Consider the following 27,723-nt stretch of genomic DNA (forward strand, 5'->3'; position numbering starts at 1 on the left):
GCCGTGTGATTAAAGTCTGCAAGGCCCCGCCCCCACCTAGTGGCCCCGCCCCCATGGAGTGGCCGAGCCTCTGGGGCCCCGCCCCCATGTGCGAACAAGTTTCGAGGCCCCGGCCCCGCCCCCGCCGTGTCCCTCTCCGGACCCGGTGGCCGTGCCCAGTCTAAGCTTCCAGGCTTGTCGCCCGGTGGTCTCCGCTCCGACGTCTGGTCCTGTGGTTGCCACCGACCTTGCGCGTTCTCCCGTGGCGTTTGACATTTATCCCCGGCTTGGAGACAGCACCACTGTGCTGAGCTGCAATCCCGGACGCAGACAATGGACGCGGCACTGTGGGTGGTCCGGCTGCCTCCGCACGACCCGAGGACAACCCCACTGTCGGTAGTGGATATGCACACGGGCGGCGAGCCCTTGCGCATTGTGCACGCCGGGTGTCCGGAGGTGGCCGGGCCCACGTTGCTGGCTAAGCGTCGCTACATGCGTCACCACCTCGATTACGTGCGGCGGCGTCTCGTGTTCGAGCCCCACGGCCACCGGGACATGTACGGGGCGGTCCTGGTGCCGAGCGAGCTGCCCGACGCTCACCTGGGCGTATTGTTCCTGAACAACGAAGGCTACAGCTCCATGTGCGGCCACGCGGTGCTGGCGCTGGGCCGCTTCGCCATTGACTTCGGACTGGTGCCTGCTCCCCCAGACGGCACCCAGGAGGCCCAGGTCAACATCCACTGCCCGTGCGGGCTCGTGACCGCCTTCGTGGCATGTGAAGGTGGCCGCAGTCGCGGTCCTGTGCGCTTCCACAGCGTCCCGGCCTTCGTCCTGGCCGCAGGTAAAGGGTGAGACCCTCTAGGCCCGGTGTTTTGGGACACACTCCGGAGGAATCTAACCACTGCTCTTTGTTGAATAAACCTGCGCAACTAACCCCACCCTGCTTGCCTTAGCAATTCATAAAAAGGTAATTCCAAGTTACTGCAAACACTCCTCGGTATCTTGGTGGATGCAATTCGGTTATCTTGCCTAACCATCCATGCAAAGCCTGGGGGAGCTTGGAGTGGAGTGGTCAAGAAGTCTATGCTTTCTTTACACAGCATCCCGACTCCACACTTGGCAGGCAGGCATTCGTAGAAATTTCACAGTAGAATGAAGAACAGAGGTCAGTGAGTTCCAGTCTGGCTTAGAATATGCTCGGTAAACACATTTCTCCTAATAAGTTACTCAACAGAACTTGTCTTTCCCCGGCTGTTAAGTGCCTTCCCTCTGCAGGGAGAATGTCAGTTCCAGGCCAGCATGAGTGACACGGTGAGACCCCTTGGCTTTGGGGAAGAACTAAATTTGCAGGGGCAGATATTGGCTGCTCTTACCTAAATCCACAAGTTCACAACCCCTCAAATCCCAGACTGAGTCTGTACCTTCCTTTATTTCCACAGGTTCTTAGGGCTAAAAAGACGCGCGTAAAACATTCTTAGAATTTAATTTTTTTAAAGGCGATTACATGTGGACACTTTTGTTTTGAGATAGGATCTCACTCTGCAGCCCTGGCTTGAAAGACACCCTGGCACTTCTATGTTGGGGCTGACCTCCATCACACAGAGATCTATCTGCCTCTGCCTCCTGAGTGCTGGTAGAATTTTTTTTAACATATCTGAAAAATTATTCGTCAAGAAGCAGAGACTTCAAGATAGTGAGCTTGCTATTTCCTGGGCATGCAAAAACATGAAAAGGATTTCCGGGTTCCCGATTATGGGTCTTTGCTATCTCTCCAAGCAGGTCCCTCTTCAGAATCACCTGGCGTTTTATCTTTTATCCCAGTCCTTCTAGCCCAAGTGGTTATCAACCCGTGGGTCACAGCCCCCCTTTGGGTTGCCTGGCCCTTTCACAGGGGTCTCTTAGGACCCTCAGAATACACAGATATTTGCATTACAATTCATAAAGGTAGCAACATTACAGTTATGGAGTAGCAACAGAAATAATTTTATGGTTGAGGGTCATCACAACGTGAGGAACTGTATTAAAGGTCACAACAGCTGGAAAGTTGAGAACCAATGCTGGAGAGAGCCTCCAGCCTGCCACTTGCCAGGCCCATGTGCCCCAGGACAGCTATGAATGTGGTCCAACAGAAAAAGTAAAGTTACTTAAAACATGGAGTTTTTGTTTGTTTTTAATGGCTTACCTGTTTCTTATTGTCTCTGGAGTGCATGGCTCTCTAGCATGAACTATGCCACAGAGGAAAGTCGGATACACTTGCAGGATTGCATTTTTCAGTGCAGATGTCTAGTATCTGACGGGAAGTGAGCTGGGCGCTAACTTGGTCAATCCAGGAATGAGGTTACATAACACTGCTTTTCTCCCCAGTCTTCGAGCAATGCAAAGCATTCTTCGGAAAGCTGTTCTTGATCCTCCCGGGATAATTAGACTCCAGGACAGCCCAGGTGTGAATGACACTGTAGCAGAACAGGCTTAGGGTAACCTCAGTAGGCAAATACCCGTGGGGATGAATGCCTCTGCGGAATTCGATGCCCTTGGAGGGAATGAGTATCACAACCAAGCTGGTGCTTGAGGGAGATCATTTATGATTTTGTTTTTTTTTTTAAAAAAAAAAAAAGGAAAAAGAAAAACAGCCGTTGAACTAGCTGGCTACCTAATTTCTCCCTAAGCAGTTCAAGCAGCAGGTTAGAGAGTCCACTCTGTGAGACCCAACAGCTGGCGGCAGCAGTGTTCATATTAGTCCCCGGTTGGTAAGGGGAGGGCTAGCCAAACCTTTAGATACCAGAGTTCCCACCAGCATCCCTGTGTGCCAGCCACAGAAGTCAGTGGGCTTGAGTGCTCACGCTGAAGCCTTCGGAACAGGAAACTCTGCATCCCCAGCAGCACATAAAAGGCAGGAGGATGGTGTTGGAGAGCCTTGATCTGCCCCTTCCCATCTCAGCTACCGTGCTCAGGAAAGGCACCATACCCACGGGGGAGGGTCACAGAGTTCACTGTAGCCCCATGTGTTAAATCACGTTTGTTTTGTTCACTTTATCCCAGGGGTCTACCACAGTAGGCTGTAAATGAATAGGGGTTGAACGATAAGCTAAGTAAATGAAATTTGGAGACTGTGCCGCTTGGCAATTGGAGCCTCTTGAGAATGCCATTCCTATTGGAAATTAAACTTTGACTTCCACCTTAGCCTTCACCAAACCCACTAACCCAGGCTGGGTACTCTGTATGTATTACTGTATGGATTTTCAAAGCAATTCTTGTAGGGGGGCGGGGGACATAAAAAATCCTCTTTCTGTGCAAGAAAAGAGAAGTTGTGCCAAGGGGCAGAGCCAGGAGCCAGACCCAATCCTGGCGGGTTGATCCTTTCATCCTGAACATCTTTGCAATTCACAGAGACCCATTTCAATTTTCTGGAACACTCATTCACACCATGTGCCACATTTGAGATTTTTCTCTTTCTTGTCTATGTGAACTTGAGAAGAAAGACTGCTTTATTCAGCCTGTAACTCTTGGGCGCCCACGTGGTAGATACTCTTCTGGTAGGTATGCCCTAAGTGTAACCCGAGGGAAATCGATGTAAAATCCTAGTGATGAGCTTGTGTAGCCAAAAGGAAGGATTTGGGATTGAGTCCTAAATACAGGTTACATATTTCAGGGGAACGGGCCGGGATGTGAGAGTCAAGGGCTTCTGAGTTTGACTCCAAGCTCTGCCACTTCCTTAGTGGGCTGCTCAGAATTATGGGAGCATCTTAAATCGCAGAACCTGTCTCTCAGCGCTGAAGTAGTGGAGGCAATGTGTCTGCATGGAACGTGCTCATGGTCTCTCAATTTCCAGTGCCAGCAATTTAGTTATTTACGGAGAAAAGTGGCAGGCAGCCAGGCATGGTGGTGCATACCTGCAAGCCCAGTGCTGCTGTTATGGGGCGTGCTACTATACCCAGCTGAAAAAAGAAATCTCTAAAATTTCCCTTTTGGCATTATAACTGAAGATTGCCAGTTTGTGAATAGCATTCAAATCCCACTTGAAGCCTTCTCTACTAGTGTGTGTGTAGTCCTTCGTGGTGTTCACAGGTGGCTGTCCAGAGTTTTCCCATCTCCTAGTCCCCCCTATGACAACCTCTATTGTAGGTTCCTACAGTAGAACCTCAGAGTAGTTAACGACATGCACATATAATCAAAAAGCAACACAGCACCACATATATTCTAATTGAAGGAAACAACCAATTTAAACAAGAAAATGCACGTAGCCCTCATTTGCCCAACACTTAATTTTGAAAATGGATTTCGGTTCCATTTCTTTCTGTCGTGAAGGTTTCTCCTGCGATTTTTTTTTTCCCTAACAAACTTACTTGTAAACGCCTTTTTCAGATCTCACAGTGGATGTTCCTGGGCATGGAAAGGTGGTGCTGGACATCGCGTACGGTGGGGCATTTTATGCATTTGTTAGTGCAGAAAAATTGGGACTTGACGTGTGTTCTGCAAAGACGAGGGACCTTGTGGAGGCAGCAAGCACGGTGACAGAAGCGGTGAAAGCTCAGGTGAGTCCCCTCGGTGCTTAGAGAAATACAAATGATCACATCCATAAGGGAAGTATGCACCTGCGTCTGTAGTCAGAGTAAGACGAGTGTACTGGCTAGGGCTCTCGCGTGACCCTTGTGAATCCTAGCTTTGACACTGGGAGCACTCATGACCTGACCACTGTGGGTTTCAGTTTCCTACTCTTTAAAATCATATCAGAGTCCGGCAGTGGTGGTGCACGCCTTTAATCCCAGCACTCAGGAGGCAGAGATAGGCAGATCTCTGTGAGTTCGAGGCCAGCCTGGTCTACGAGAGCTAGTTCCAGGACAGGCTCCAAAGCTACAGAGAAACCCTGTCTCGAAAATAAAATAAAATAAAATCATTTCAGTTTAGGTGGTAAGCAACTCAAAAGTATATTCTTTCATCTCTAGCATAATTCTGCCTATCGGCCTTGAGTCAGGACTCCTAGATGAAAGCACATTACAATATCTGAAAATTACATGACAGTCTAATTAGTGGTCAGAATAAGTAGCGTGATGGCATCTAATATGCTTTCGTTGATCATGTTATGGGCCCACTTAACAAGGCTTTAGTTTGAAAATAATTATAAAAGGTAGAAAAATGAAAATTTGTAGCATTGGGCTGGAGAGATGGCTGAGGGGCTAAGAACATTGACTGCTTTTACAACGAACCCAGGTTCATTCCCAGCACCCACATGGAAGCTCACAACTGTCCTTAATTCTAGTTCAAGGGAATCTGATGCCCTCTTCTGGCTTCTTGAGTACCAGGCACATATGTGCATAGACATGCTTTCAGGCAAGATATAAATAAAATTATTTACTTATTGGTTTTTCGAGACAGGGTTTCTCTGTGTATCTCCAGCTGTCTTGGAACTCACTCTGTAGACCAGACTGGCCTCGAATTCACAGAGATCTGACTGCCTCTGCCTCCCTGAGTGTTAGGATTAAAGGCATGCACCGCCACTGCCCAGCCATTTTTTGATGTTTGTTTTTCAAGACAGGTTTTCTCTGTAACTTTGGAGCCTGTCCTGGAACTTGCTCTGTAGACCAGACTGGCCTTGAACTCACAGAGAGCTACCTGCCTCTGCCTTCCTGCGTGCTGGAATTGAAGGTGTGTGCCACCACCATACGTCAAAATAAAAAATTTTTAAAGAAAATATACAGCATATTACTATTTGAAATTACCACTTTTTAGGGCAATCAATAACAATAAACTGATTTGCTTTATCATGGTTTATTCTAACACTCTTAATTTACTTCAGTTTTCTATCCTTTCAGACAGCTAATGGCTTAAAATTTTAATACAAAATAATTCCACTTTATTTTTTAATGAAACCCAAGAAAAGAGGGGCTCATTTTCTTGATAAAAGGAGTAAGTTTGAGCTTTTTGTTAAAGCTTGAACTGCTCAGGCAGGTGATAAAGGCTCGGAGAGAACCCAGAGGCCTTGTACTTCGAGAGAGTTGAAGTTCCATCATGGAAGTAACGGGCAGAATATCTGTTTGTCAGTTATTGGCCATCCATATTTTGATGCAGGTTTAGAGAAAGATGTTTTGTAGAGCAAGGTCCAAGGTTAATGCACTCTAAGTCCAACCTTACTCTCTTACCACATTTTTAACAAGAATGTGCTGTGTATGTCGGACATTAAGCTAGGACAAACCGCAGTGTCCCAGAAGCTTGGTCCCGTGGAAGGAGCTAGCACGCCCATGACATGTGCGGTTGTGGAGGAAAGCACCGGACCTTAAGCAATGACAAAAACAAGTTTGCAGCCTCTTTAACTTGGTTTCATAGACTGGACTTTAGGAACCCAGGTCTGTTTGAGTGGCATGTGATAAATGTGTGAAGATGAGTCTGGTGACCTCAGACATTATGGTCAGATATTACAGAAATCCGGGATAAGCTCAACTGCTGGACCTCCCAAGAACCGAAGCGTCCTGCCTTTGGCCCTGGAAATACTTTCCCACTGATGGCCCCGGGCTGTGTGTCTCTGTGCACAGCCACTGCTTTTCATGGAACCTCTAATTGTGTTCTGTTTTTCCCTCTTCCTCCAATTGTTTCTTACTCACGAGTAGCCTCTGAATTCTTTTAACTATCCTTCAAAAAAGTTTTACTCTGTTAGATTTTCCCACAGTCTCCCCTTCCATGGGATGGTTTTAGCTCAGGCATAGCCAGCCTGTGGACCAACCCATCATGAATTAAGCTCTCCACAGAGCGTGTGTGCTGGGCATGCAAATAAAATAGGTACTGCTCACGTAGTTGAGGTTAGATACAGAAGAACTTCCTCAGCAGGAACTCAACATAAGAATCATAACTGCCAATAAAACTGTTTGTATCTAGAGAGTAACATAACATCAAGCATTTATGTAGGTGATTCTCAAAAATGATACATATTGAGAAAATTAAATCTGTCATTGACATTATTTCTAAAGACAAAATTTGAATCAAAACATTTTACATATGGTCACTTTATTGCAGTTTAAAATCAAGCATCCCGAGAGCGAAGATCTTAGTTTTCTGTATGGAACTATTTTAACAGATGGAAAAGATGCTTACAGCGAGGAGCCCACCACCAACATCTGCGTGTTTGCAGATGAGCAGGTAGGAGGTACCAGGGCCGCAACTGTTAGACTTGAACCCTAGAACAGCTGGTAGAGAACACTCAATTCCTGTCATTACTGGTTCTGAAACAGGTCGACAGAAGCCCCACCGGCTCGGGAGTGACAGCCCGAATTGCTCTGCAGTATCATAAGGGCCTTCTGCAGCTGGACCAGACCAGAACCTTCCAAAGCAGCGCAACTGGCTCGGTGTTCACGGGGCGTGCTGTGAGGGTCAGTGTAACTCTGGCTTCTTGTTGGGAGACAGAAGAGGCGGGGCTGGGTGCTGGCTGCGTCCCTGAACTTGAAAGCCAGCCTGTAGAAACTTCTGTCCAACCATCAATTCTCAAAGTGTAGTGTTGGCACCTCGGGTTTGACCCACTGTGTTTTCTATGAGTCAAAACTGTGTTCATCGTGATATACTAAGACATGGCTTTGCCCTTGCTCTCTCGGAAGCAGACAGGCTACTCTGAGTGATAGCCCAAACACATGAATGACTGAATGCAGAAGCAGGTGAGAATCCAGCTGTTTCTATTGAGACAGACAGGAGAGGCCTTGCAAGATTGAAAAATGATGCCACCTTTCTCTTTCTCGTTTGAAACTTTTTGACAACAGTTATTTACAAAAAGTGCGTATATGTTTCTGTGTATTCATTGCTTTGTAATCAGTTTGTCTTCAAATGAAGCGGTGAACAATAAGTACTGAGAGATATTCCGTGCATAAAGAAGAACTTGTGGAGGCTCTCAAATATTAGGGTGTAAAGGGCTCTTGAGACCAAAAGATCTGAGAAGCACTGCCTTAGAGTGGGAGCCTTTTTGGTTTTTGACTTATTCTATGGAAGTATTGTAATTCAAAGAGAAGCACGTAAAAGATGCGAGTTGTGAAAATAGAATTTTTGTAATGAAATCAAATGCAAATGTGCTAACAGGGAATCTGCTCAGCAGCAAATGGAACCTGTTATAGAAAGATGAATCTACATTAGTTGATGAGCGTACTCATGGAGTTCTTTAACATGGGAAACAATCTGCCCTAACGCAGCTGTTTCTCAGGATTTGTTTCTGAATACTGAAGGTCCCGCTTAGCAGGCTTCTGGGTTCCTAGTCCCTCTCCCATGTGCCCCCTCTTTCCAGTTAACTAAAACACAATCTGACCTTGTCACCCCCTTAAAAACCTTCCTGTGCCTGAGGGATCAACACGTGGGTTTCACTGGCTCTAAAAGCCAAGAGCCCAGCCTTCGGGACACCAAACAACCACAGGATTTTCCCAGCTTGCTCCTCTTGTCTCTTTTTCAGGAAGGGAAGTGTGGGGATTTCAAAGCTGTCATAGTGGAGGTTGCAGGACAAGCCCATTACACGGGGACAGCAATCCTGACAGTGGAAGACGACGACCCTTTGAGGGACGGCTTTCTTCTCAAGTGACCTTTCCCGGGAGCTTTAAGGTTTTTCTTCTAAAGTAATTACCTAGGAGTGGTGTTTTCTCCGTATTATATGAAAACCAGCATCCAGCTACCCATATAGGCTAGTTTTATAATTTCTAGAACAGTATACTAAGGCTAACTGCAAGGCACTATACTTCCTGCTTGCAAACCTTTTGAGTCTAAAAATCACTGATGTGGCATACAAAGTGCTAAAAATTCAGAAATGTTTCAATCATTAGTATACAGGGCAAAATTAAAACCTAGTTTCTTGATCTACGCTGTGGAAATGGCAGTTCTTTGTTTTAAAGTTTCTTTGGATGACAGCTTCAGTCACAGACCACACAGCAATAAGCTTTGTGAGTCTGTTATTTTAATGCTTAGTTTGAGTGAAATAAAGGCCTCCATAAGCAGCGTGCTGAGGAAGCGGGTTATTACGAGGTTCTCAACACTTGGCATAAATAATCCTGGAACGATCACCTGGAGTCAGCTTCTTTGACAGGCATCGTTATAGGGGCTGCTGGGGTGCTGCCTTTGCTGCCGAGCCCCCATCATCTACACCCACTGGTACCCAAGTGCCACAAAGTCACTGGCTGGTGCTGCAAAGACCAACAGGTAACCAGATTTTTGCCATTTCTAGGATGGTGCTCTTAGCTTAGGGAATGTTATTTTGTTTGTTGTGTGTTTGGATGGTTGTTTTTCCTTTGTTTGGTTCATTCATTGGTTTTTAAGTATTGGTTCTGGAACCTCATGCTACATTGCTGAAATACAGATGGGAAGTGAAAATTAATCTCTGAACCTTTACAATGAAATGAATCTCAGGTCCTATCAGCTGACCTTGACCGGTAAGTTCTTCTTCACTGACAGGGTACTGTCAAGTAAAGTCCAAATCAGAGATACAGAAGATAGAAAAGGTAGGCTCAGGAGTCTTGCACAAGCTACATCTTTTGTCAAACAAGTTCACTAAGAAGTACACTATCTTGTATACTGTTTGCGGTGGGAGGGGGGACACAGAGCTGGCAAAAAGCTATTCTACAGTGGGCCAAAGTCAGCAGGAAACTAAGTCAAGCAGTGTTGCCTGAGGGGAGCACAGGATACCTCAGAGGTATCACAGGCCAAGCACACAGAGTCCTTGGGGACTGATAACTCCAGTCTCTAGGGCCTGGCTCCAGCCCCAGACTGGACTTGGCCAAGTCTGCCCCTGGACGAGGACATGGACTTAGCTTCCTTATGTCCTTCCCTGAAGGCTTCGGAGAAAGCCTTGGATCAACTCAACTCTCAATAATCAGCTGCTTGCTAGACTTAGAACATGAAACAATCTCATTACTAGCATTATTGCCAGTTAATACTTACCTTTCAGCCTCTTAAAAATATCACTTGAAAGCCAGGTGTGGGGACACATGCCTGTAGTCCCAGCCCTTGGGGGCTAGAGCCAAGAAGATTATAAAGTTTCAGGTCTGCCAATTCATTCAGACCCTGACTTTTAATAATCAGGAATAAAATAATGGATCATCGTCTGTCATCTATTGAAACATTAGCTGCAATGCCCTCGGAAAATACAGTAGACCTTTTGTGAGGTATGTAGTAGTATTTCAGTTCTGTGCACACCAGATACTGAATTAATCCATGTTAAGGGGCCCTGTCACTCGGCAGGCCTTTAGTGACTCATTTTTGGAGGTCTGTAACTTTATTACCTAACCCAAACGAAAAATATGAAGTGAATATCTGTTATTTCCCCCATTACCCCCAAGCACTTCAGGTTTTGTGTCGACACCATCCGTCACCCCAAAAGAAAGAGGGAAAGAGGTGCTGTCATCAACTCAGGGTGACTAAATTTCCATAGAGTAGGTGATTTACACATTTAGTGAAATAAGAATAGAATCGCTATTTTCTCTCTTAGTCTCATGTCTCATTAACTAGAACAAAGACATTGTTTTAGAGTCACATTTCTTGATGGGCCGCATAGGGACCCTCTATCTGAAAGAGCACACTACAGTTAGTATCCCCTGGCTACCAAGGGTGCAGAACTTTATCTGTGGCAGAGTTAGGAATCGTCAGTTCTGGCAGTACCAACGAACCGATAATGTTAGTTATTTCTCTTCTTGTTTTAGAATTGTCTGCAGATAGTACCTTCCCCATTAACTGCCTCAGGGTAGAGCTCTCTGCCTCGCCTGTAGGATGCTATTGCTTCATTCCACTTATGTATGGTAAGGAGATGCCAGACAAGCACGTTGGCTCACTCTGGTATAGCCAGTCCAGAGAGTGTGACTCCAACAAACTAGTAATACCTAACATCCAACATTCTAACCCAGTGGTTCTCAACCTTTGGGGGTGTCTAACAGCCCTTTCACATATGTCACCTTAGACACCATCTGTGTAAACACAGATATTTACATTATGATTCATAACAGTAGCAAAATGAAGCTATGAAGTAGCAGTGAAAATGATTTTATGGTTGGGGTCACCACAACATGAGGAACTGTATTACAGGGTCACAGCATTAGTGAGGTTGAGAACCACTTTTCTAAACTGTCTGGTCCTTCGCTCTGCCTCCCTTGAAGTCAGAAAGGCTAAGGAGATCAACCCCGCCTTCTTGGGCATTCAAATAGGAGCACTGTCAATTCTGCTTCTACACTAGTTGCGTCTGCAACCCAGTCCATCGGCTTACCTCATCGACAAACCGAGCACCCACAGCCTCCATCCCCTCAGTGGCATCCCCCCAAATAGCTAGATGTGTCCGTCATAAGGATGATGGGGCAAGCACTCCTGCCCCTCTTTTTTGATTGCTTCCACCCCCTGACTCTTTCTTTCCCTTGGGAGTCAAGCTTCTAGGTACACTTCCCTCATGTATGCCACCATGTCTGGTTCTGCACCATTACTCTCTGGAAACTGCTTGGCCTGTCAGTCATAAGAGCCCCTGAAGGGTTCATTAAACCCATGGTGGACACTGCTGCTGGATCCTTGTAGTCAAGTGTGGTACCCTTTGGAGCAGGATTTCTAACTCTTTGGTGCCAAGGTCACCCACAGAGTGGCTCAGTGAGACTCCCCAGGTCATGAGTTGGTACTCAGTCCTCAACTGCACATGATCATACATAGAATTGTGTGAGCCAAGACCCATACCCCTCTTGTCCCAAGTCTTCTAGGTTCCTCAAGAAACAGGCCACCCTTCAACCCTCAAAACTCACACGTTGTGTCCTGTTCCTCTTAAGGCAATATTCATACTTCTATGTAACTCTTAACCTAAAGGCCTAACATGACGATTCTTGTTGAGTGGACTTCAGTTGAGCTGTTTCTAACACTCCGAGGTGTCTGGAAGGAGACTCCTCTTTGGTAGAAAATCTTTTTGGCAAATCTCTGTTAATTACCTGCTGGGGCTCAGGTTGCACATGTGAATGCACCCTTACCAAGCAACCTCTTTTTACCCTAAATACTCAAAAAGTCCATCTTTTAGGTAAAGGACGGAGCTGACCTCCACTGAGATGACACCGGGGGAATTACCATTGTGTCTTATAAACTGTCACCCACCTGCCTTGCTTTGTGCACTGCCTCCGGGTTGTAACCACGCCCTGACATCCTATCCAGCATCCCTTTCTTTTTCACTATCCTGCCCTGAAGTTACCCCATTCATGCCCATGGATGTGGAGTTAGGAATAGAGAATCCTTGGAGCCTTTGAAGAGAGATGGGGACCTGCAGAAGGGAAGAGGGCTGGGCTCCAATAGGAAAGATCAACGGGCAGAGGAGAAGACACCGTGCAGACAAAGAAAGAAGCAAGCACAGAGGGGTGCAAGGTCCCTATTGCCTTTCTGAAGCACATGCCCGACTATGGCCTTTGTTTGGCAAAGGCCAACTGCTAGTTTAATTACACCCTCTTCCTCCACAGCACAGCATGCCAATCCTGTCCCAAGAAAACCAAACACATTTCACTTTTACTCCCCAACTGCATGTAGCTTAGAATTCAGATACTGACAACTTCAACACTCTCCTCTCGATGTCGTGTTTGCATTCTCCATCTCTCCTCTCCCCTTCGCTTTGTATACAAAGTCTTTATCAGCCACCCTAGCAACTTAATCTATGTTGCATTTCATTCCATCATTTTAAACACTTATTTCCTTGTTATACATTTGTGTTTACCTAAGACTATAAGTCTTTTGGGACAAGGGCCCTTATTTGCTTTGTGCTAAAACTAGGCATTAATGGTTGCAGATTGAATTTACTAAATCAGTTCATCTATAGGTATTATATTATCATATTGAATGATTGTCAGCTGGGGTTGCTTTTACCCTGAAGGGGAATGCGGCAATTTCTGCAGACAGTTTAAGTTGTTGCAGCTGAGAGACATGCTGCTGGCATCTAACGGGCAGATACTAGAAATGTTGCTAAGGGCTCTATGTGGAACAGTTCCCACCAGCAAAGAATGATCTGGCCCAGACTGATAGCGAGACATCCTTAAATGCACTGTTAAGTTTCCTATAGCATACACTGAAATAAGCCCTTTAGCCCTAATGCAGACTCCAAGACCTGCAAGTGGCCTAGTTATTCTTTAAGAGTTTCTCAAGCTTGTGGGTGCATTAGCATCTCCCGGAGAGCTTGTCAAAGCACTAGAGTCTGGATCTCCTCGCAAGTATCAGATTTTGCTTTGTTGGAAGTTCTTGAGCGGTGCTGATGTTGGCTCCAGACCCTCATTTTGCGAACAGCTGCTTTAAAGAGCACAGGTAACTAGAGGATTGATTCACGCTTTTCCTCCTCAAGGTCATAGCCACAGTCTGGAGAGGCAACCTTGCTGGACAGCCAGGACTTTCCTGGTCCTGTCTCTCTCCACTCAGTATCTGCCAGAGTGTCTGTGGCTGGCCATGCCTTAATATACCACACAGACCACATTCTAGAGATCAAATGGTAATAGCGGGAAATCTACGCCTCTCTCTGCCCTCTCCCCCTGCATTACCAGTTACCATCCAGAGGTCCAGGACCCTGAACAGTAGATGACATCTTCCCTCCTACATCCACGTACCAATCCTTGAGAGTATCTGCTCCGAATCAGGCTTAAAGGAGGAGCCCAGACTCAAGAATATTGAGTGTCAGCAAGAAATCTATTGAAACAAGTTTGTTACATCAGTGGTTTTCAAAGTGTGACCCTTGGACCAACATCACCACCCATACAAATTCTTGATCCTCACCCCATTATCTGAAACTGAGATTGGAATCTAGTCATGTGTAACATGCCCACTGAGTGTTTCTGTTGCTGGCTCAAGATATAGACGTACAGGAAATACCCCCCGCCCCTCAAGAACTCCTGATGTGGACTGTTTTCCTTTCCTACCTGTGGATGCTAGCGATGCCCACAGCATCAGTACTCTCACAAAGACTTCCCTGTAGGGCCTCTGCGCCCAACAGGAAAGAGCAAGACCACCTCGGTAGAATCTGCCATTCGTATGCAGGGTTTTCTGACTGTCTCTGGTATGGCAGGGTGCTGGAGGTAGAAAATACCAGCCCTCAGACACCCAGACCCTGGCGGGATCGCCTCGGGCTGGGGAAGGAGATGATGTGGGCCGGTTTTCTGGGGTACCCGGCTGGCGTCCCGCCCTGCGTTCCTGCGTAAACAGGCGGTTCCCTCGGCAACGCCTGGAACCCACGTCAAGGTTCTACCAGTGCGGGGTGGTGACCGCCCCGTTTCGGCCGAGCCCCACCCACTCCTCGCTGCGGCCGCTTGGGTTCGCTCAGCCCTTCACCCTGCTGCGGGATGAGCAAAGCTGCGACCTGCGCGGGGCCCCATGGAGGAGCAGGAGCGGCCCCCCGGCCGCCCGCCCGCGAGCGTGGCCTTACCAGGCAGCGCTCATTCGGGAGGGGTGGCTTCCACGGTCACCGCGGCCGCGCTGTCGTTCAGCGCCGTCGCCACGGTAACGCTGGGAAACCAGAGTGATGCGGGCCGGCCCGAGGCGGCGGGGTCTCGGGGACCTGCGCCGCTGCTGTGGCACGGGGCGGCGGTGGCCGCCCAGGCACTCGTGCTCCTGCTCATCTTTCTGCTGTCTAGCCTGGGCAACTGCGCGGTGATGGGGGTGATCGTGAAGCACCGGCAGCTGCGCACGGTCACCAACGCTTTCATCCTGTCGTTGTCCCTGTCGGACCTGCTCACCGCGCTGCTCTGTCTACCCGCCGCCTTCTTAGACCTGTTCGCGCCTCCCGGAGACTCGGGGCCCTGGCGCAGCTTCTGCGCCGCCAGCCGCTTCTTCAGTTCGTGCTTTGGCATCGTGTCCACGTTCAGCGTGGCGCTCATCTCGCTGGACCGTTACTGCGCCATCGTGCGTCCTCCGCGGGACAAGCTGGGCCGGCGACGCGCTCTGCAGCTGCTGGCCGGAGCCTGGCTGGCAGCGCTCGGCTTCTCGCTGCCCTGGGAGCTGCTTCGGGCGCCCCGGGAGCCCCCTGCTCCGCAGAGCTTCCACCGCTGCCTTTACCGGACCTCCCCAGATCCCGCGCAGCTGGGCGCCATCTACAGCGTGGGGTTGGTGGTGGCCTGCTACCTGCTGCCCTTCCTGCTGATGTGCTTCTGCCGCTACCACATCTGCAAGACCGTGCGCCTGTCGGACGTGCGCGTGCGGCCGATGACCACCTACGCGCGCGTGCTGCGCTTCTTCAGCGAGGTGCGCACGGCCACCACCGTACTCATCATGATTATCTTCGTCATCTGCTGCTGGGGCCCCTACTGCTTCCTGGTGCTTCTGGCTGCGACTCGGCAGGGTCAGGCCACTCAGGCCCCCTCCTTGCTCAATGTGGCCGCTGTCTGGCTGACGTGGGCCAATGGGGCTATCAACCCTGTCATCTATGCCATCCGCAACCCCAACATTTCCATGCTCCTAGGGCGCAGTCGTGAGGAGGGTTACAGGACTAGGAACATGGATGCTTTTTTGCCCAGCCAAGGCCTAGGTTTGCAGGCCAGAAGCCTCAATCACCTTCGAAATGGCTGTACCAGCAGGCTGGGGGCTTGTAGCAGGATGCCTTCTTCCAATCCGGCTAGCGGGGCAGGAGGGGAAGTGGTCATGTGGGCTCGCAAAAACCCAGTTGTACTTTTCTTCCGAGAGGGACCACCAGATCCAGTTATGGCCGTCGGCAAACAGCATAAATCTGAAGCCGGGGACAGTAGCCACTAGGAAGGGTTGAGGTGGACAGCTTGGAATAACAGCAGATTTCCACCCCTCTCATTTAGTGATGCGGGGATCGGGGCGAATTGTGAATTTCATAAAGTCAAACACTTAAAACTAAAAAGACAGGAATGAGAGGGTTACCACTTCATTCCTGAACATAAAAGTCGCAAAAGGCCATCCCCTTTCTTCAAAAGTGCCAAAAGGAATGTGAAATGCAAAATTTAAAACAATCTTAAACCACACAACCAAGTGTTGTGAGGTGTAAGTGCAAAAAAAGCGACAAAAATAAAATTTACAGTTACTGAAAAGCTCATGTTATAGAAATTACACTGTGAAACAGATGCCATTGAACTCAAAGATTTATTCAAATACTATTTTTTTTTGGAATGCACAAAGACCCTCGGGCCTGTTTGAAGGCCCCTGTACTTCACCAGCATTCAACGAAACCAGATTCTAGAGTCTGCCTGTGTGACCTGCTTTGGGTGCTTAGAGCTGAGAGCTGAAACAGCATTACACCGATTGGTGCCCTCCCCTGGAATTTTTGTGTGAAATTCTAAATTTAGAGTCAACTTTGAACCACTTCCAGATTTTTGAAAAGGTCGTTTATTACTAGATATAATTCAGTGGTCCAAAGGGCACATGAACATAATATGATTGTTTAAGCAGAAGTCCAATATTATACATAAAAACTGATGTTCCTCCTAAGCCCGTTTTAGCCCCCAAATTAGCTATCTTGGGAACCCAGGCTCTGGCCTTGCTCTAAACTGCTGCTTCTGTTTGATAGCTTGTGTGGATGCCACGCCAAGTGCTTTCATTAATAATAATAATAATAACAACAACAACTTTCATACTGGAAAAATCTTTGTCAACTGGGATAACTGTGTTTGTGTTTTTGTTTATTTTGTTTTTTGATAGATTCCAAAATGTAATTTGAAGTCAAATTGCTTGAATCGGGTGAGTGCTGCTCAATATGAATGTGCACATATATGTATTGTATGTACGTCTTTTACACACAGTATTGGCTGTCCTGCCCACCCTTTAATTGCCAAATGTGATTTCCAAAGAGGAATTCTAAAAGTAATATGGAAAGTATAGCCACATCCTTGGAATAGTCATAGAATGTCCTACAAGGACATGCTTTCTACTAGAAGTTTGGATATTTTTTAGTAGTAAATATTTTAGCCATCATTAGAAAGATAATTGGTATGGGGTTGCAAGATAAGATATAAATCCATAAGCACAGGTTGGAGAGATACCTCAATCAAACTGAAATACTTTCGGAAACTTGCAAAAAACAATTTTTTACAATAATCTAGAAGCACAATCTATGCTTTGTATATGCAAAATTTCTCACACTGAACGTCACTTTGATTTTTCCTTCCCTCCTACTTCTCTTTAATTCAGCATTCCACAACTTTAGCTGAATAATCATTTTTAAAAGTATGAAAATGCATACTATGTGACGATTTTATTGTGAACTAGCCAGCATTATCTTTCTTGTAAAGTGTTTAAGATGTTTGTTAGTACATAAGCCTGTATGCCAGACGAGTGTACAACATTACTTTGTAATCAAAGATAGAAATACATGATCTCTGTCTTGATGATCAAAGACTGTTTTAATTTTTCTTATTCTCCAGATATCACCACAGTCAGAACTTTGTAGATTATCTGGGTATGTTATTGCTATGTCGGTGTGGCACGAAGGCAGTGAGGAAAATCCTCCCTTCTAAAGCCTGTTGTCAAAGGTTATAGGCTTAATGCAGCCAAAAGAACACTTAGTGGATACCTGATACCTTTGCCTGCCAAAGGGGGGGGGGATTGGTTTTGGGTCATGTGAGAAAATGGAAGTCACTGATCTACGGGTTTGAGAAGAAGTGATGGTCTTGACATCATGAAACTGACAGCCCAGGAATTCTGTATTGCTGTATGTCATGAAAAGAGTATGTGATTAGGTGGAGGAGGCAAACATGTTACATGGTGGGTGTCACCTACGGGGAACTGAAGGAAGGAATCACACAATAGACGTGATATAGCATTAGCTTGCCTGATGAGTGCAGGGGGTGAAATCTAAGATTGGAAGTGACAGGGTGTTGGGCTTGGAGGAAGAGAGGGGATTCCTCTCTACATTGTCACTGAAAGTTAAAGTCATGAAAGAGACGATTCTAGAAGCCTTTCTGGTAGTCATTCTCAGAGTCATAGTTAGCAACGAAAGAGGGAAAACAAAAGTTCAAATTTAAGTAGGTAAATAGTGTGTGCTTCTGTGTTTGTGTGTGTGTGTGTGTGTGTGTGTGTGTGTGTGCACGCGCGTGCATACCTTTCATCTGCAGCTGTAAGACTATTCAATGGTAAAAGTATAATTTGCCCTGCAATTTGTTTAGCTTCATATCCCTTATTCCCTTATCTGTCTAATGGCAGGGAAAACAAGGATGAGATGTTCTGGTACCATGATCCTCCTCCTCCCATCACCATGGACCACTTTACCTTTGCTTTACCTAAGGGCAGTTTTCTTGGTGCTGAAGCAACTAACAGGTAGAAATCACAGAGCCTTCCTGCAGAAGGCTTTCCACCTTCCAAAGGGCTGTGTGCTTTCTAAGAACTGTCCTTACTGAGTAGACGAATTAGTTTTCCCTACCACCAGCAGTGTAAAATGGTTTCTCCCCACATCCTTGCCAGCATCTATTGTCACTTCTCTTTTAATTGAAAATAAATTTTTCATATACTATATTCTGATCATGATTTCTCCTCCCAGTCTCCTTCTAGATCCTCCCCATCCCTCCTCTTATCCGACCCCAACCTCCTTTCTCTTTCCATTCAGAAAATAAACAGGCAAATATAACAAAAAATTACAGGCAAATATAATAAAATTAAAAATAACAAGTACAAGAAACACACACAGAAAGTCACATACATGCACAAAGAAAATCCATAGAAGCACAAAATCAGAAATAATAATATACAAATGACTGGCAAGATCGAAAAAAATGCCCAAAGAAAATAATATTGAACAAAAAAAAATACAAAAATACCATTGACTTCATTTTGCATTGGCTGTCTACTGCTGTGCGTGGGGCCACCCCAAAGAGTAGTTTAAATACCCAGCAAGATTCCATTGGAGAAAACTAAATTTTTCTTTGCAATTGGTTGCCAATTGGCAATAGCTCCTTGGTTAGGGAAGGGAGCTCACGTCCCCTCCTGCCAGAGTCCTGCTCCCTCAGAGTTCAGGTGAGGAGGAGGTGTGGAGTCGGTGGTAGAAGAAACAAGACTTACACAGAGATGATGCACCTAACTCTGTCCTCCTCTAACGGGAAAGCTCACTTTATTCATACACAGAAACGTGAAGGCATTATACTGTGCTCACAAGCACTCAGCTGTGATTACGGCTCCTAAGGGATTTTCTGACAGTATCCTCTTGATTCTGAAACCTCATCTTCCACCTCCCTTAGAGGTTCTGTCAGCTCTCTTGTTTTATTATTCCTTAACTTTAAGCAAGAAGCAGCTTTTAGCATTCAGGAAGGTCAGTGAGTCTTTCCTAGCCATGAACTGGCTGGCAGCTCTGTGGTCACAAGGTGAGAGCCAGAGCCAGAGCCGGTTCAGTCTAGACGAGCAGATTTTAGTTCTCATGAGTTTATTCTATTTTACCTCTTATGCTATACTTGCAGCCTATTTTCTATGCTAACCATTTAGTTGTCTATGAGTATCATTTGTACAATGGGATAATTTCTTTCTCTGACTAACCTTTCTAAAAAGAGGAGTCTTTATTCCTTTTTAATCCTTTCGCACCATCCTTTGTCCATTTATATAGGTACCCGTGTAAAACAGTGGAGAATGGAGCCACCCTAGCTTCTTCTGTAGAATCGGCGCCTTGAAGGGCTTTCTAAGTCCTTTCTAGCAGTTATGTTACATGTCATGGGAACTTAGATATTATGTTTGAAACACTATAATTCTTATCCCCTCTTGACTGGCCTCTGAGCTATTATAGGAGCTTGGGTACTTGGGGACAAATAGATGAAATCAGGATCTTTGTATAAGATGTCTGCTTTAATTCTGAAAGCTATCTGGATATATGTATTTTCTTAGATTGTTAACTCTCTTGAGACAATCATCAGGACATGGGGGGCGGGTGACATTGCTACTGCAGGGGAGGTCCATTACTTAGCGGGGACTGACCATAATCAGACCAAGTGTAACAGCTGCGGTTTCAATACTTGGGAACTTGCTTAAGGAAATTAAATTTGGACCATTTATGGTTTTCTTCATAGAATCTTGGTTCCTCAGGAGTCCTGGAGTCAGGTTAATTTTTATAATTTTTGTTAGTTTGTGTTTTTCCTTCCATTGCCTCCATATTCATGAAAATATTATGCTGTCATACCACGAAGAAACCTCAATAGCCCTGTTTATCAAGTGTAGAAGTTTCCTGGTGGAAGGTTTATGGTCTTTTATGTATAAAATCATATCATATAAAAATAAGATACTTTGACTTCTTCCTTTTCTATTTGAATTCCCTTGATCTCCTACAGTGGTCTTACTGCTCTAGCTAAGTCGTCAAGTACTATATTGAATAGGTACGAAGAGAGTGGACGTCCTTGTCTTGTTCCTGAATTACTTTGAGTTCTCTCCTCTTAGGCTGATGTTGACTGTGGGCCTACTCTGTATCACCTTTAAGTTTGTTCTTTGTAGCCCTAGTCTCTCCAGGGATTTTGTCATGAAAGGATGTTGGAGTTTATCTAAGGCATTTTTTGTATCTAATGAGGTGATCATTGTAACCTTGTATAAAGAATAAAGCAATGTTCCTTAAGTTTCTATTTTATAGAATGATTTGAAGAATATTGGGGTTAATTTTTTTTTGAAAAGTCTTTTGGTGGGGCTGGAGAGATGGCTCAGCGTTTAAGAGCATTGCCTGCTCTTCCAAAGGTCCTGAGTTCAATTCCCAGCAACAACATGGTGGCTCACAACCATCTGTAATGAGGTCTGATGCCCTCTTCAGGCATGCACGTAGACAGAATATTGTATACATAATAAATAAATAAATAAATAAATAAATAAATAAATAAATTTTTTTTAAAAAAAAAAGTCTTTTGGTGCTCTGCACTGAATCTATCTGGCCATGGGCTTTTATCTATCTATCTATCTATCTATCTATCTATCTATCTATCTATCTATCTATCTAAGCTTTTTGGTTGGGAGAATTTAAATTACTGCTTCTGTCTCGCTATGGGTTATAGACTTATTTAAATTGCTTATCTAATCTTGATTTAACTTTGGAGTTACTCATTTCTTTACATATTTTCCAGTTTTGTGGAGTACATGTTTTTAAAGCTTGTCCTTATAGTTCTCTAGATTTCCTCAGTGTTTGTTGTTATAGCCCTCTTTTCATCTCTAATTTTATTAATTTGGATCTTCCTCTCCATCTTTTAGTAAATTTAACTAAGGGTTTATTAATCTTATTGATTTCTCCAAAGAACCAACTCCTCATTTCAAATATTTCTTTATACTATTTTTGTTTGTTTTTATTTTATTGATTTCAGCCCTGAGTTTTACTATTTCTTGCTATCTACTCTTCTTGTGTAATATTTCTTCTTTCTGTTCTAGAATTTTCAAATGTGTTGTTAAGTTATTAATTTGATATCTCTCCCTTTTCTTTATGTAGGCTCTTAGTGCTACCAACCAGCCTCTTAGAACTACCATTATTGTGCCCCATATATTTGAGTGTGTTGTATTTTCATTTTCATTCAATTCTAAAAAGATTTTTACTATATAATGTGTCTTCGCCCATTTTTAATTCAGAAGTGAGTTGTTGAACATCCTTGAGTTAGTGATGTCCATTGTTGGTATCCAGCTTTAGTCTGTGGTGGTCTGGTAGGATGCTGGGTGTTATCTCAATCTTCTTGTTCTCTGTTGAGCCTTGCTTTGTGTCCAAGTCTGTGGTCAGTTTTGGGGAGACAGTTCCATGAGCTGCTAGGAAGACGGTGTATTCTTTTGTGTTTGGGTGGAGTGTTTTGTAGCTCTCTGCTAGGCCCGTTTGATTTCTGATGTTACTTAGCTCCAACATTTCCCCCCTTGGTATGGATAGTGGGTCTTTTGGCAAAAGTGCGGTGCTGAAGTCTTCACTGTCACTGTATGAGGGTCAATATAGCAGTTTAGCTTAGCAGTGTTCTTTTTATGAACTCAGGTGCCCTTGTGTTTGATGCATAAATGTTCAGAATTGTGGTATTTTGGTGGATTTTCCTTTTGATGAGTATTTAATGTCCTTCCCTATCTCTTTTGAGTAGTTTTGTTTGAATTCTGTTTTGTTAGATGTTAAAATGGCTACACCTGCTTACTTCTTTGGTCCCCTTGCTTGGAATAACTCTTTCACCCTCTTACCCTGAGATGTCGCATATCCTTGATGGAGAGGTTGCTTACATGCAGTAGAAGGGTGGATTCTGTTTTCTAATCCACTATGTTACCCTGTGTATTTTTATTGGGAAGTTGAGACCACTAATATTTAGAGTTATCAGTGCAAGTATTTTCTGATTCCAACGATTTTGTTGTTATGGTAGGGTTGCCCCACATTTGATTTGCATTACTGGCATTTTTTATTGTGTCTTTCTTGGGAGAGGTTAACCTCTTTAGACCGAAGTTTTCCTTCTAGTGTCTTCTATAAGAACTGGATTTGTAAATAGATACTAAATATGATTTTGTTGTTGAATGTATTCATTTATCTATTGTAATTGATATTTGTGTGAGATATTGTAGTCAGGTCTGGTATTTGTGGTCCCTTAGAGTCTGCAGAATGTCTGTGCAGGCCCTACTGGCTTTTACAGTCAGAAGTTATTCTAATAGGTCTGCCTTTATATGTTGCCTAGGCTTTTTCACTTGTAGCCTTTTTCTTTCTTTGCTCTTAAATTTAGTGTTTTAATTATTATGTGTTGTGGGGGACCTCTTTTCTGTCCCTGTCTACTCTGTGTTCTATATGCTTTTTGGAGCTTGATAGGCACCTTCTTCTTTAGGTTAGGGAAACTTTCTTCTATGATTTTCTTGAAAATATTCTTTGTGCCTTTGACCTGGGTGATGCTGCAGGGCGATTGGTAATGAAAAGTCCCCAGACTATCTTAATACAAAATATACAGCTTTAATAAACAGAAGTAAGACTTACAACAGCTTACACCAGAATCCAAACGCCCCAAAAACAGAATGTGATTGGCTGAACTCCCCTATCATCTCCCCCTTTTTTTCTAAAATAAGACAGAACCAAACCAAATACAACTGTATACAATAGAAGCAAATAATAAATATAAAGTTACAAACAACAAACAATGTTAAGCAAGAAACATATAACAAAAGTTCCTCTAAACATTCTATCTCAGGGAGTCTAAATAATGTAGATGGTAACTACAACTATCTAATCTTCAACTCCATCAAAGATCTGAGAAGGGAAATTTTACTCAAGCAGCCCGGAAGTACAAGTGGGAAACTCCCGAAATGTGCAACAAATGGAAGAGACAACTGAATACCTGGGCAATCACCCAAAGTCTCGTATGCAATGTTGAGTCAACCAACTTTGGCTAAGTCCTGATGTAACTGACATGCCATTTTTCAAAGGCAAGAAACCTTTTAGGACTCTCTCACCCTGTCTTGGCAAGATAAGACAATCCTGCTTTTATCCATTTACGGATATTCTGTAATTCTGTCAGTGGTTGAGGTATGGGCTTTTTTTTTTTTTTTTTTGCCCAAAGGCCAGTTCTGCCAGGAAGAAGACAAGCTCCATGTGGACTGTCTTTGGTGCTCAGCGTTCTCTCGGGAGTAGAGTGGTGATGCCAGGAACGATTGTGTCTCACTACTATAGAACTATGAGTTAGATTAAAGGTCATTTTCCACAGCTCTTCGAAGAGGTTGAAGATTATACTATCTATACTAAGTATGATCTCTATGCACCTAAACAACTTGATTAGCCTAAATATAAATAAAATAAACATATATGACTATTGATTTCTATCTATCTAACTTGAAGACTAAGAGAATGAACAACTGTGCAATGAGTGAGGACAATGACCTCCAAATGTAAACAATGTACATAAATATCTTAATCAGAGGTAGGAATGTAAATATATGTATATATATTAATACAAATAGAGGTAGAAGCATACTCACATACAATATTCAATATATCAATGTACAAAAATCAACACCGATACAATTTTCTAAAAACAATAACTCACAAATATCAATATATTATTATTATTCCAATCAAATTACATAAATATCTTATCAAAGGTATGTAAATATATATATCAATACAAATAGAGGTAGAAACATACTCACATACAATATTCAATATACCAATGTACAAAAATCAACACCAATACATTTTTCTAAAAACAATAACTCACAAATACCAATATATTATTATCCCAATCTATCCCCCTTTTTTTTATAAACACCCCTGAGCTTACAAAATACCTCCCCCATTCCCTCATCCCTATATCAACTATAACCAACCCCTAAATGATGTCCCTAAACCTGAGGGCAAATTCTACTGGGAGAGGGGACGTCGTCCTCTAAAATTGCTTCCAGCTGTCACGGGGGCAATGTTTCTCTTAGGGGGTCCTGTGAAAATAATTGATGGTAAAATTCCCATATAAACATTTGGTGTGAGAGAGTTGTAAATAGTCTCTGAATAAGTTGAGGAGATCTGGCAAGAGTGTTGTCAAATATTGTGCACCATCCGGAACTGTTTTGTGTAGCTGGTACCAAAAAACAGGTCTAAAAAATAGTGCTATCAACATTATGACATCATAGTAACTAGGTGGAGTTGGTGTTGTGGGGCCCCATCTTCATCCTAGAAGCTTTAGAGATTACTGCAGGAAAATATATTGTTTGTCATGGGAAAGTTAAACATTATCTACAAAGACATATACAGACATATAGATATATATTAATAAAGATAGAAACAGATGTGGGGGAAGGCAAAGAAAATTTATCAATTATAGTTATTCTGTCCCGTATCTTGGCTCTTGACATGAGACAGAAACTCTGGGATATCTCTTATCAACAGGCTTGGAAATGAAGAGGGACTGAGCCATTGTCCAACTCCAAAACCAGCTCTACATATTTATAAATAAATGCACATTAGTACATATTAAAAAAATAGTAATGCTTACCTAAACTATTTGGATTCATTGTTGATCTCTTTTGGTCATAGGCGGTTTCTTTATTCAATTATCCAGGGTCCCTTGGATCCTTTGAAAATGAATCTTCTCCTGTGGAGACAAGAAGAGAATCCTGCCCCCAACCTATATATTTCTCTTACCTTTGGTGTGTTCATTATCCTTGTAAATGAGTTACCATTCATCTCTTCCAAGAGGCTTCTCCTCTTCAAACCAAACCTTTATTAATTTTGACGGTATCCACAATTTTTCCTCTCCTGTGGAAACAAGAGCAAAACCCCTTCCCCAACGCAGCACATCTGGTTTCCACTGCGAGGTCAGCACATCCTTGAAATAAATTGGTTGATTTAATTCAACAGACTTTTCCAATATCTAATGTCTTTCTGCAGCCGTTGTCCCCTTCTCATTAGCGTTGAGAAAATTCAAGGTTAATAAAGCATTATGTAACCTATTCCTGGGGGTATTTTCCACCCCTTTCTGTTTGTTCAACATATCTTTTATAGTTTGATTTGATCTTTCTATAACTGCTTGACCTGTAGGATTGTATGGTATACCTGTAACATGCTTAATATTATAATAAGCAAAAAATCGTGTCATTTTCCTAGAAACATAAGCTGGACCATTATCTGTCTTTATCTGTGTAGGTATACCCATGATGGCCATAACTTCTAATAAATGAGTGATTACTGAGTCAGCTTTTTCTGAGCTTAAAGCAGTTGCCCATTGGAAACCTGAGTACGTGTCAATGGTGTGATGTACATATTTTAATTTGCCAAATTCTGGAAAGTGAAACACATTCATCTGCCAAATTTCATTCCTTTTAACACCCTTTGGATTAGTCCCTGCAGTCAATGGTGTTTGGTTATAAAAAGAGCAAGTAGGGCATTTCTTTACAATCTCCTTAGCTTGTTGCCATGTAATAGAAAACTCTTTTTTCAAGCCTTTGCTATTGACATGATTTTTTAATGAAATTCAGATGCCTGCAGCACACTACCAATCAATAATTGATCAATATCTGCATTACCTTGTGCTAGAGGACCTGGCAGACCCGTATGGGATCGGATGTGTGTTATATACATAGGGCAAAGCCTGTTCCTGATTATGTCTTGTACCTGGATAAACAATGAGGTCAGTTCTGTATCATCAGGTATAAATTCAGCAGTTTCAATATGCAAGATAACTCTTTCTGCATATTGTGAGTCAGTAATTATATTAAGAGGTTCTTTAAAATCCCTAAGCACCATAAGGATGGCATATAATTCTGCCTTCTGGACAGAATCATAAGGACTTTGTTCCACTTTACTCAATTCTTCTGATTTGTAACCTGCTTTCCCTGATTTATTAGCATCAGTATAAAATGTACGGGCTCCGGTTATTGGAGCATCACGGACGATTTGAGGAAGGATCCAAGAAGTTCTCTTTATAAAGTTAAGTCTCTTGCTTTTTGGGTAATTGTTATTGATTTCTCCCAAAAAAATTAGCACAAGCTCTTTGCCATGGTTCATTGTCTTCCCACAACTTTTTTATCTCATCAGCAGTGAAAGGCACTATAATTTCTGCTGGGTCTATACCTGCTAATTGATGAAGTCTCAATTTTCCTTTTATAATCAATTCAGAGACCTTTTCCACATAAGTTTTTAATTTTTTACTTGGTTTGTGAAGCAAAAAGATCCATTCCAAGATAATATCGTCTCTTTGCATCAAGAATCCTGTAGGAGAAATTCTGGAAGGCAATATAATGAGAATACAACTAAGCTTTGGATTTACCCTGTCCACATGAGCCTCCTGTAATTTTTCTTCAACCATTGTCAGTTCTTTTTCTGCTTCAGCTGTTAATTCTCTGGGACTGTTTAAGTCTTTATCACCATCCAAGGTTTTGTTTAAATGTGATGAAGAAAGGTCATGTTACTTTCATTGGTTAATAAAGAGACTGCCTTGGCCTTTTTGATAGGCCAGCCCTTAGGTGGGTGGAGTAGACAGAACAGAATTATGGGAGAAAGAAAGCAGAGGCAGGCAGTTGCCATGACTCTCTTCTCTGAGACAGACGCAGGTTAGAATCCTCCTGGTAAGCCACCACCTCGTGGTGCTACATACATTATTAAAAATGGGTTAGATCAATATGTAAGAGTTAGCCAAAAAGAGGCTACAGATAATGGGCCAGGCAGTGCTTAAATGAATACAGTTTCCATGTAATTATTTCAGGGGTAAAGCTAGCGAGGAGGTGGGCGGCGGGAAGCGGCCCACTGCTCCTTCTACATAAATGAATTATTAGATCAGGTGTTATCCCAACAGCCAGTCGTAGGCTGGAGATGTCTCCTAATAATCTTTGAAAGTCATTAAGAGTTCGTAACCAGTCTCTCCTGATTTGTGCCTTTTGTGTCTTAACTCTTTGTAAACCTATTTTATAACCTAAATAACTAACAGAATCTCCCCTCTGAATTTTTTCAGGAGCAATTTGCAATCCCCATTTAGGTAACACTATTTTTACTTCTTCAAACAGCCTTTCTAAGGTATCTTTGTTTTGATCAGAGATCAGGATATCATCCATATAGTGGAATATTATGGACTTAGGAAATTGTTTGCATATAATTTTTAATGGTTGGCTTACAAAATATTGGCACAGGGTGGGAGAGTTTAACATTCCCTGTGGGAGGACGGTCAACTGGTACCTCCTTGCAGGCTGAGAGTTATTATAGGTAGGCACTGTGAAGGCAAACTTTTCTCTATCTTTTTCTTGTAATGGTATAGTGAAGAAACAATCTTTCAGATCAATAACTATAAGAGGCCATCCCTTTGATAACAGGGAGGGCAGAGAAATTCCAGATTGCAGAGGGCCTATTGGTTGAATAACATTGTTAATAGCTCTAAGATCTGTCACCATTCTCCATTTACCAGATTTTTTGTTAACAACAAATACAGGAGA

At 43.6% G+C, this 27,723-nt stretch overlaps 2 protein-coding genes across 2 annotated transcripts; both read left to right on the top strand.

The window, feature by feature from the left end:
* The first annotated feature begins 102 nt into the window (after nt 1-102).
* Nucleotides 103-8,792, top strand: L3hypdh (trans-L-3-hydroxyproline dehydratase). The gene is made up of 5 exons (XM_048415721.3): nt 103-820; nt 4,342-4,511; nt 6,985-7,107; nt 7,200-7,337; nt 8,396-8,792. Exons 1-5 carry the CDS (start codon nt 313-315, stop codon nt 8,519-8,521), a joined length of 1,065 nt encoding a protein of 354 aa, XP_048271678.1. The 5' UTR covers nt 103-312; the 3' UTR covers nt 8,522-8,792.
* A 278-nt stretch (nt 8,793-9,070) lies between these two features.
* On the top strand, nt 9,071-20,454 carry Gpr135 (G protein-coupled receptor 135). The gene has a single exon (XM_048415720.3). The coding sequence runs from the start codon at nt 14,287-14,289 to the stop codon at nt 15,658-15,660; it is 1,374 nt and encodes a 457-aa protein (XP_048271677.3). The 5' UTR covers nt 9,071-14,286; the 3' UTR covers nt 15,661-20,454.
* Nucleotides 20,455-27,723: the final 7,269 nt, after the last annotated feature.

The sequence above is a fragment of the Myodes glareolus genome, chromosome 11, assembly GCF_982192425.1.
Source record: "Myodes glareolus chromosome 11, mMyoGla1.1, whole genome shotgun sequence".
NCBI classification, from domain to species: domain Eukaryota; kingdom Metazoa; phylum Chordata; class Mammalia; order Rodentia; family Cricetidae; genus Myodes; species Myodes glareolus.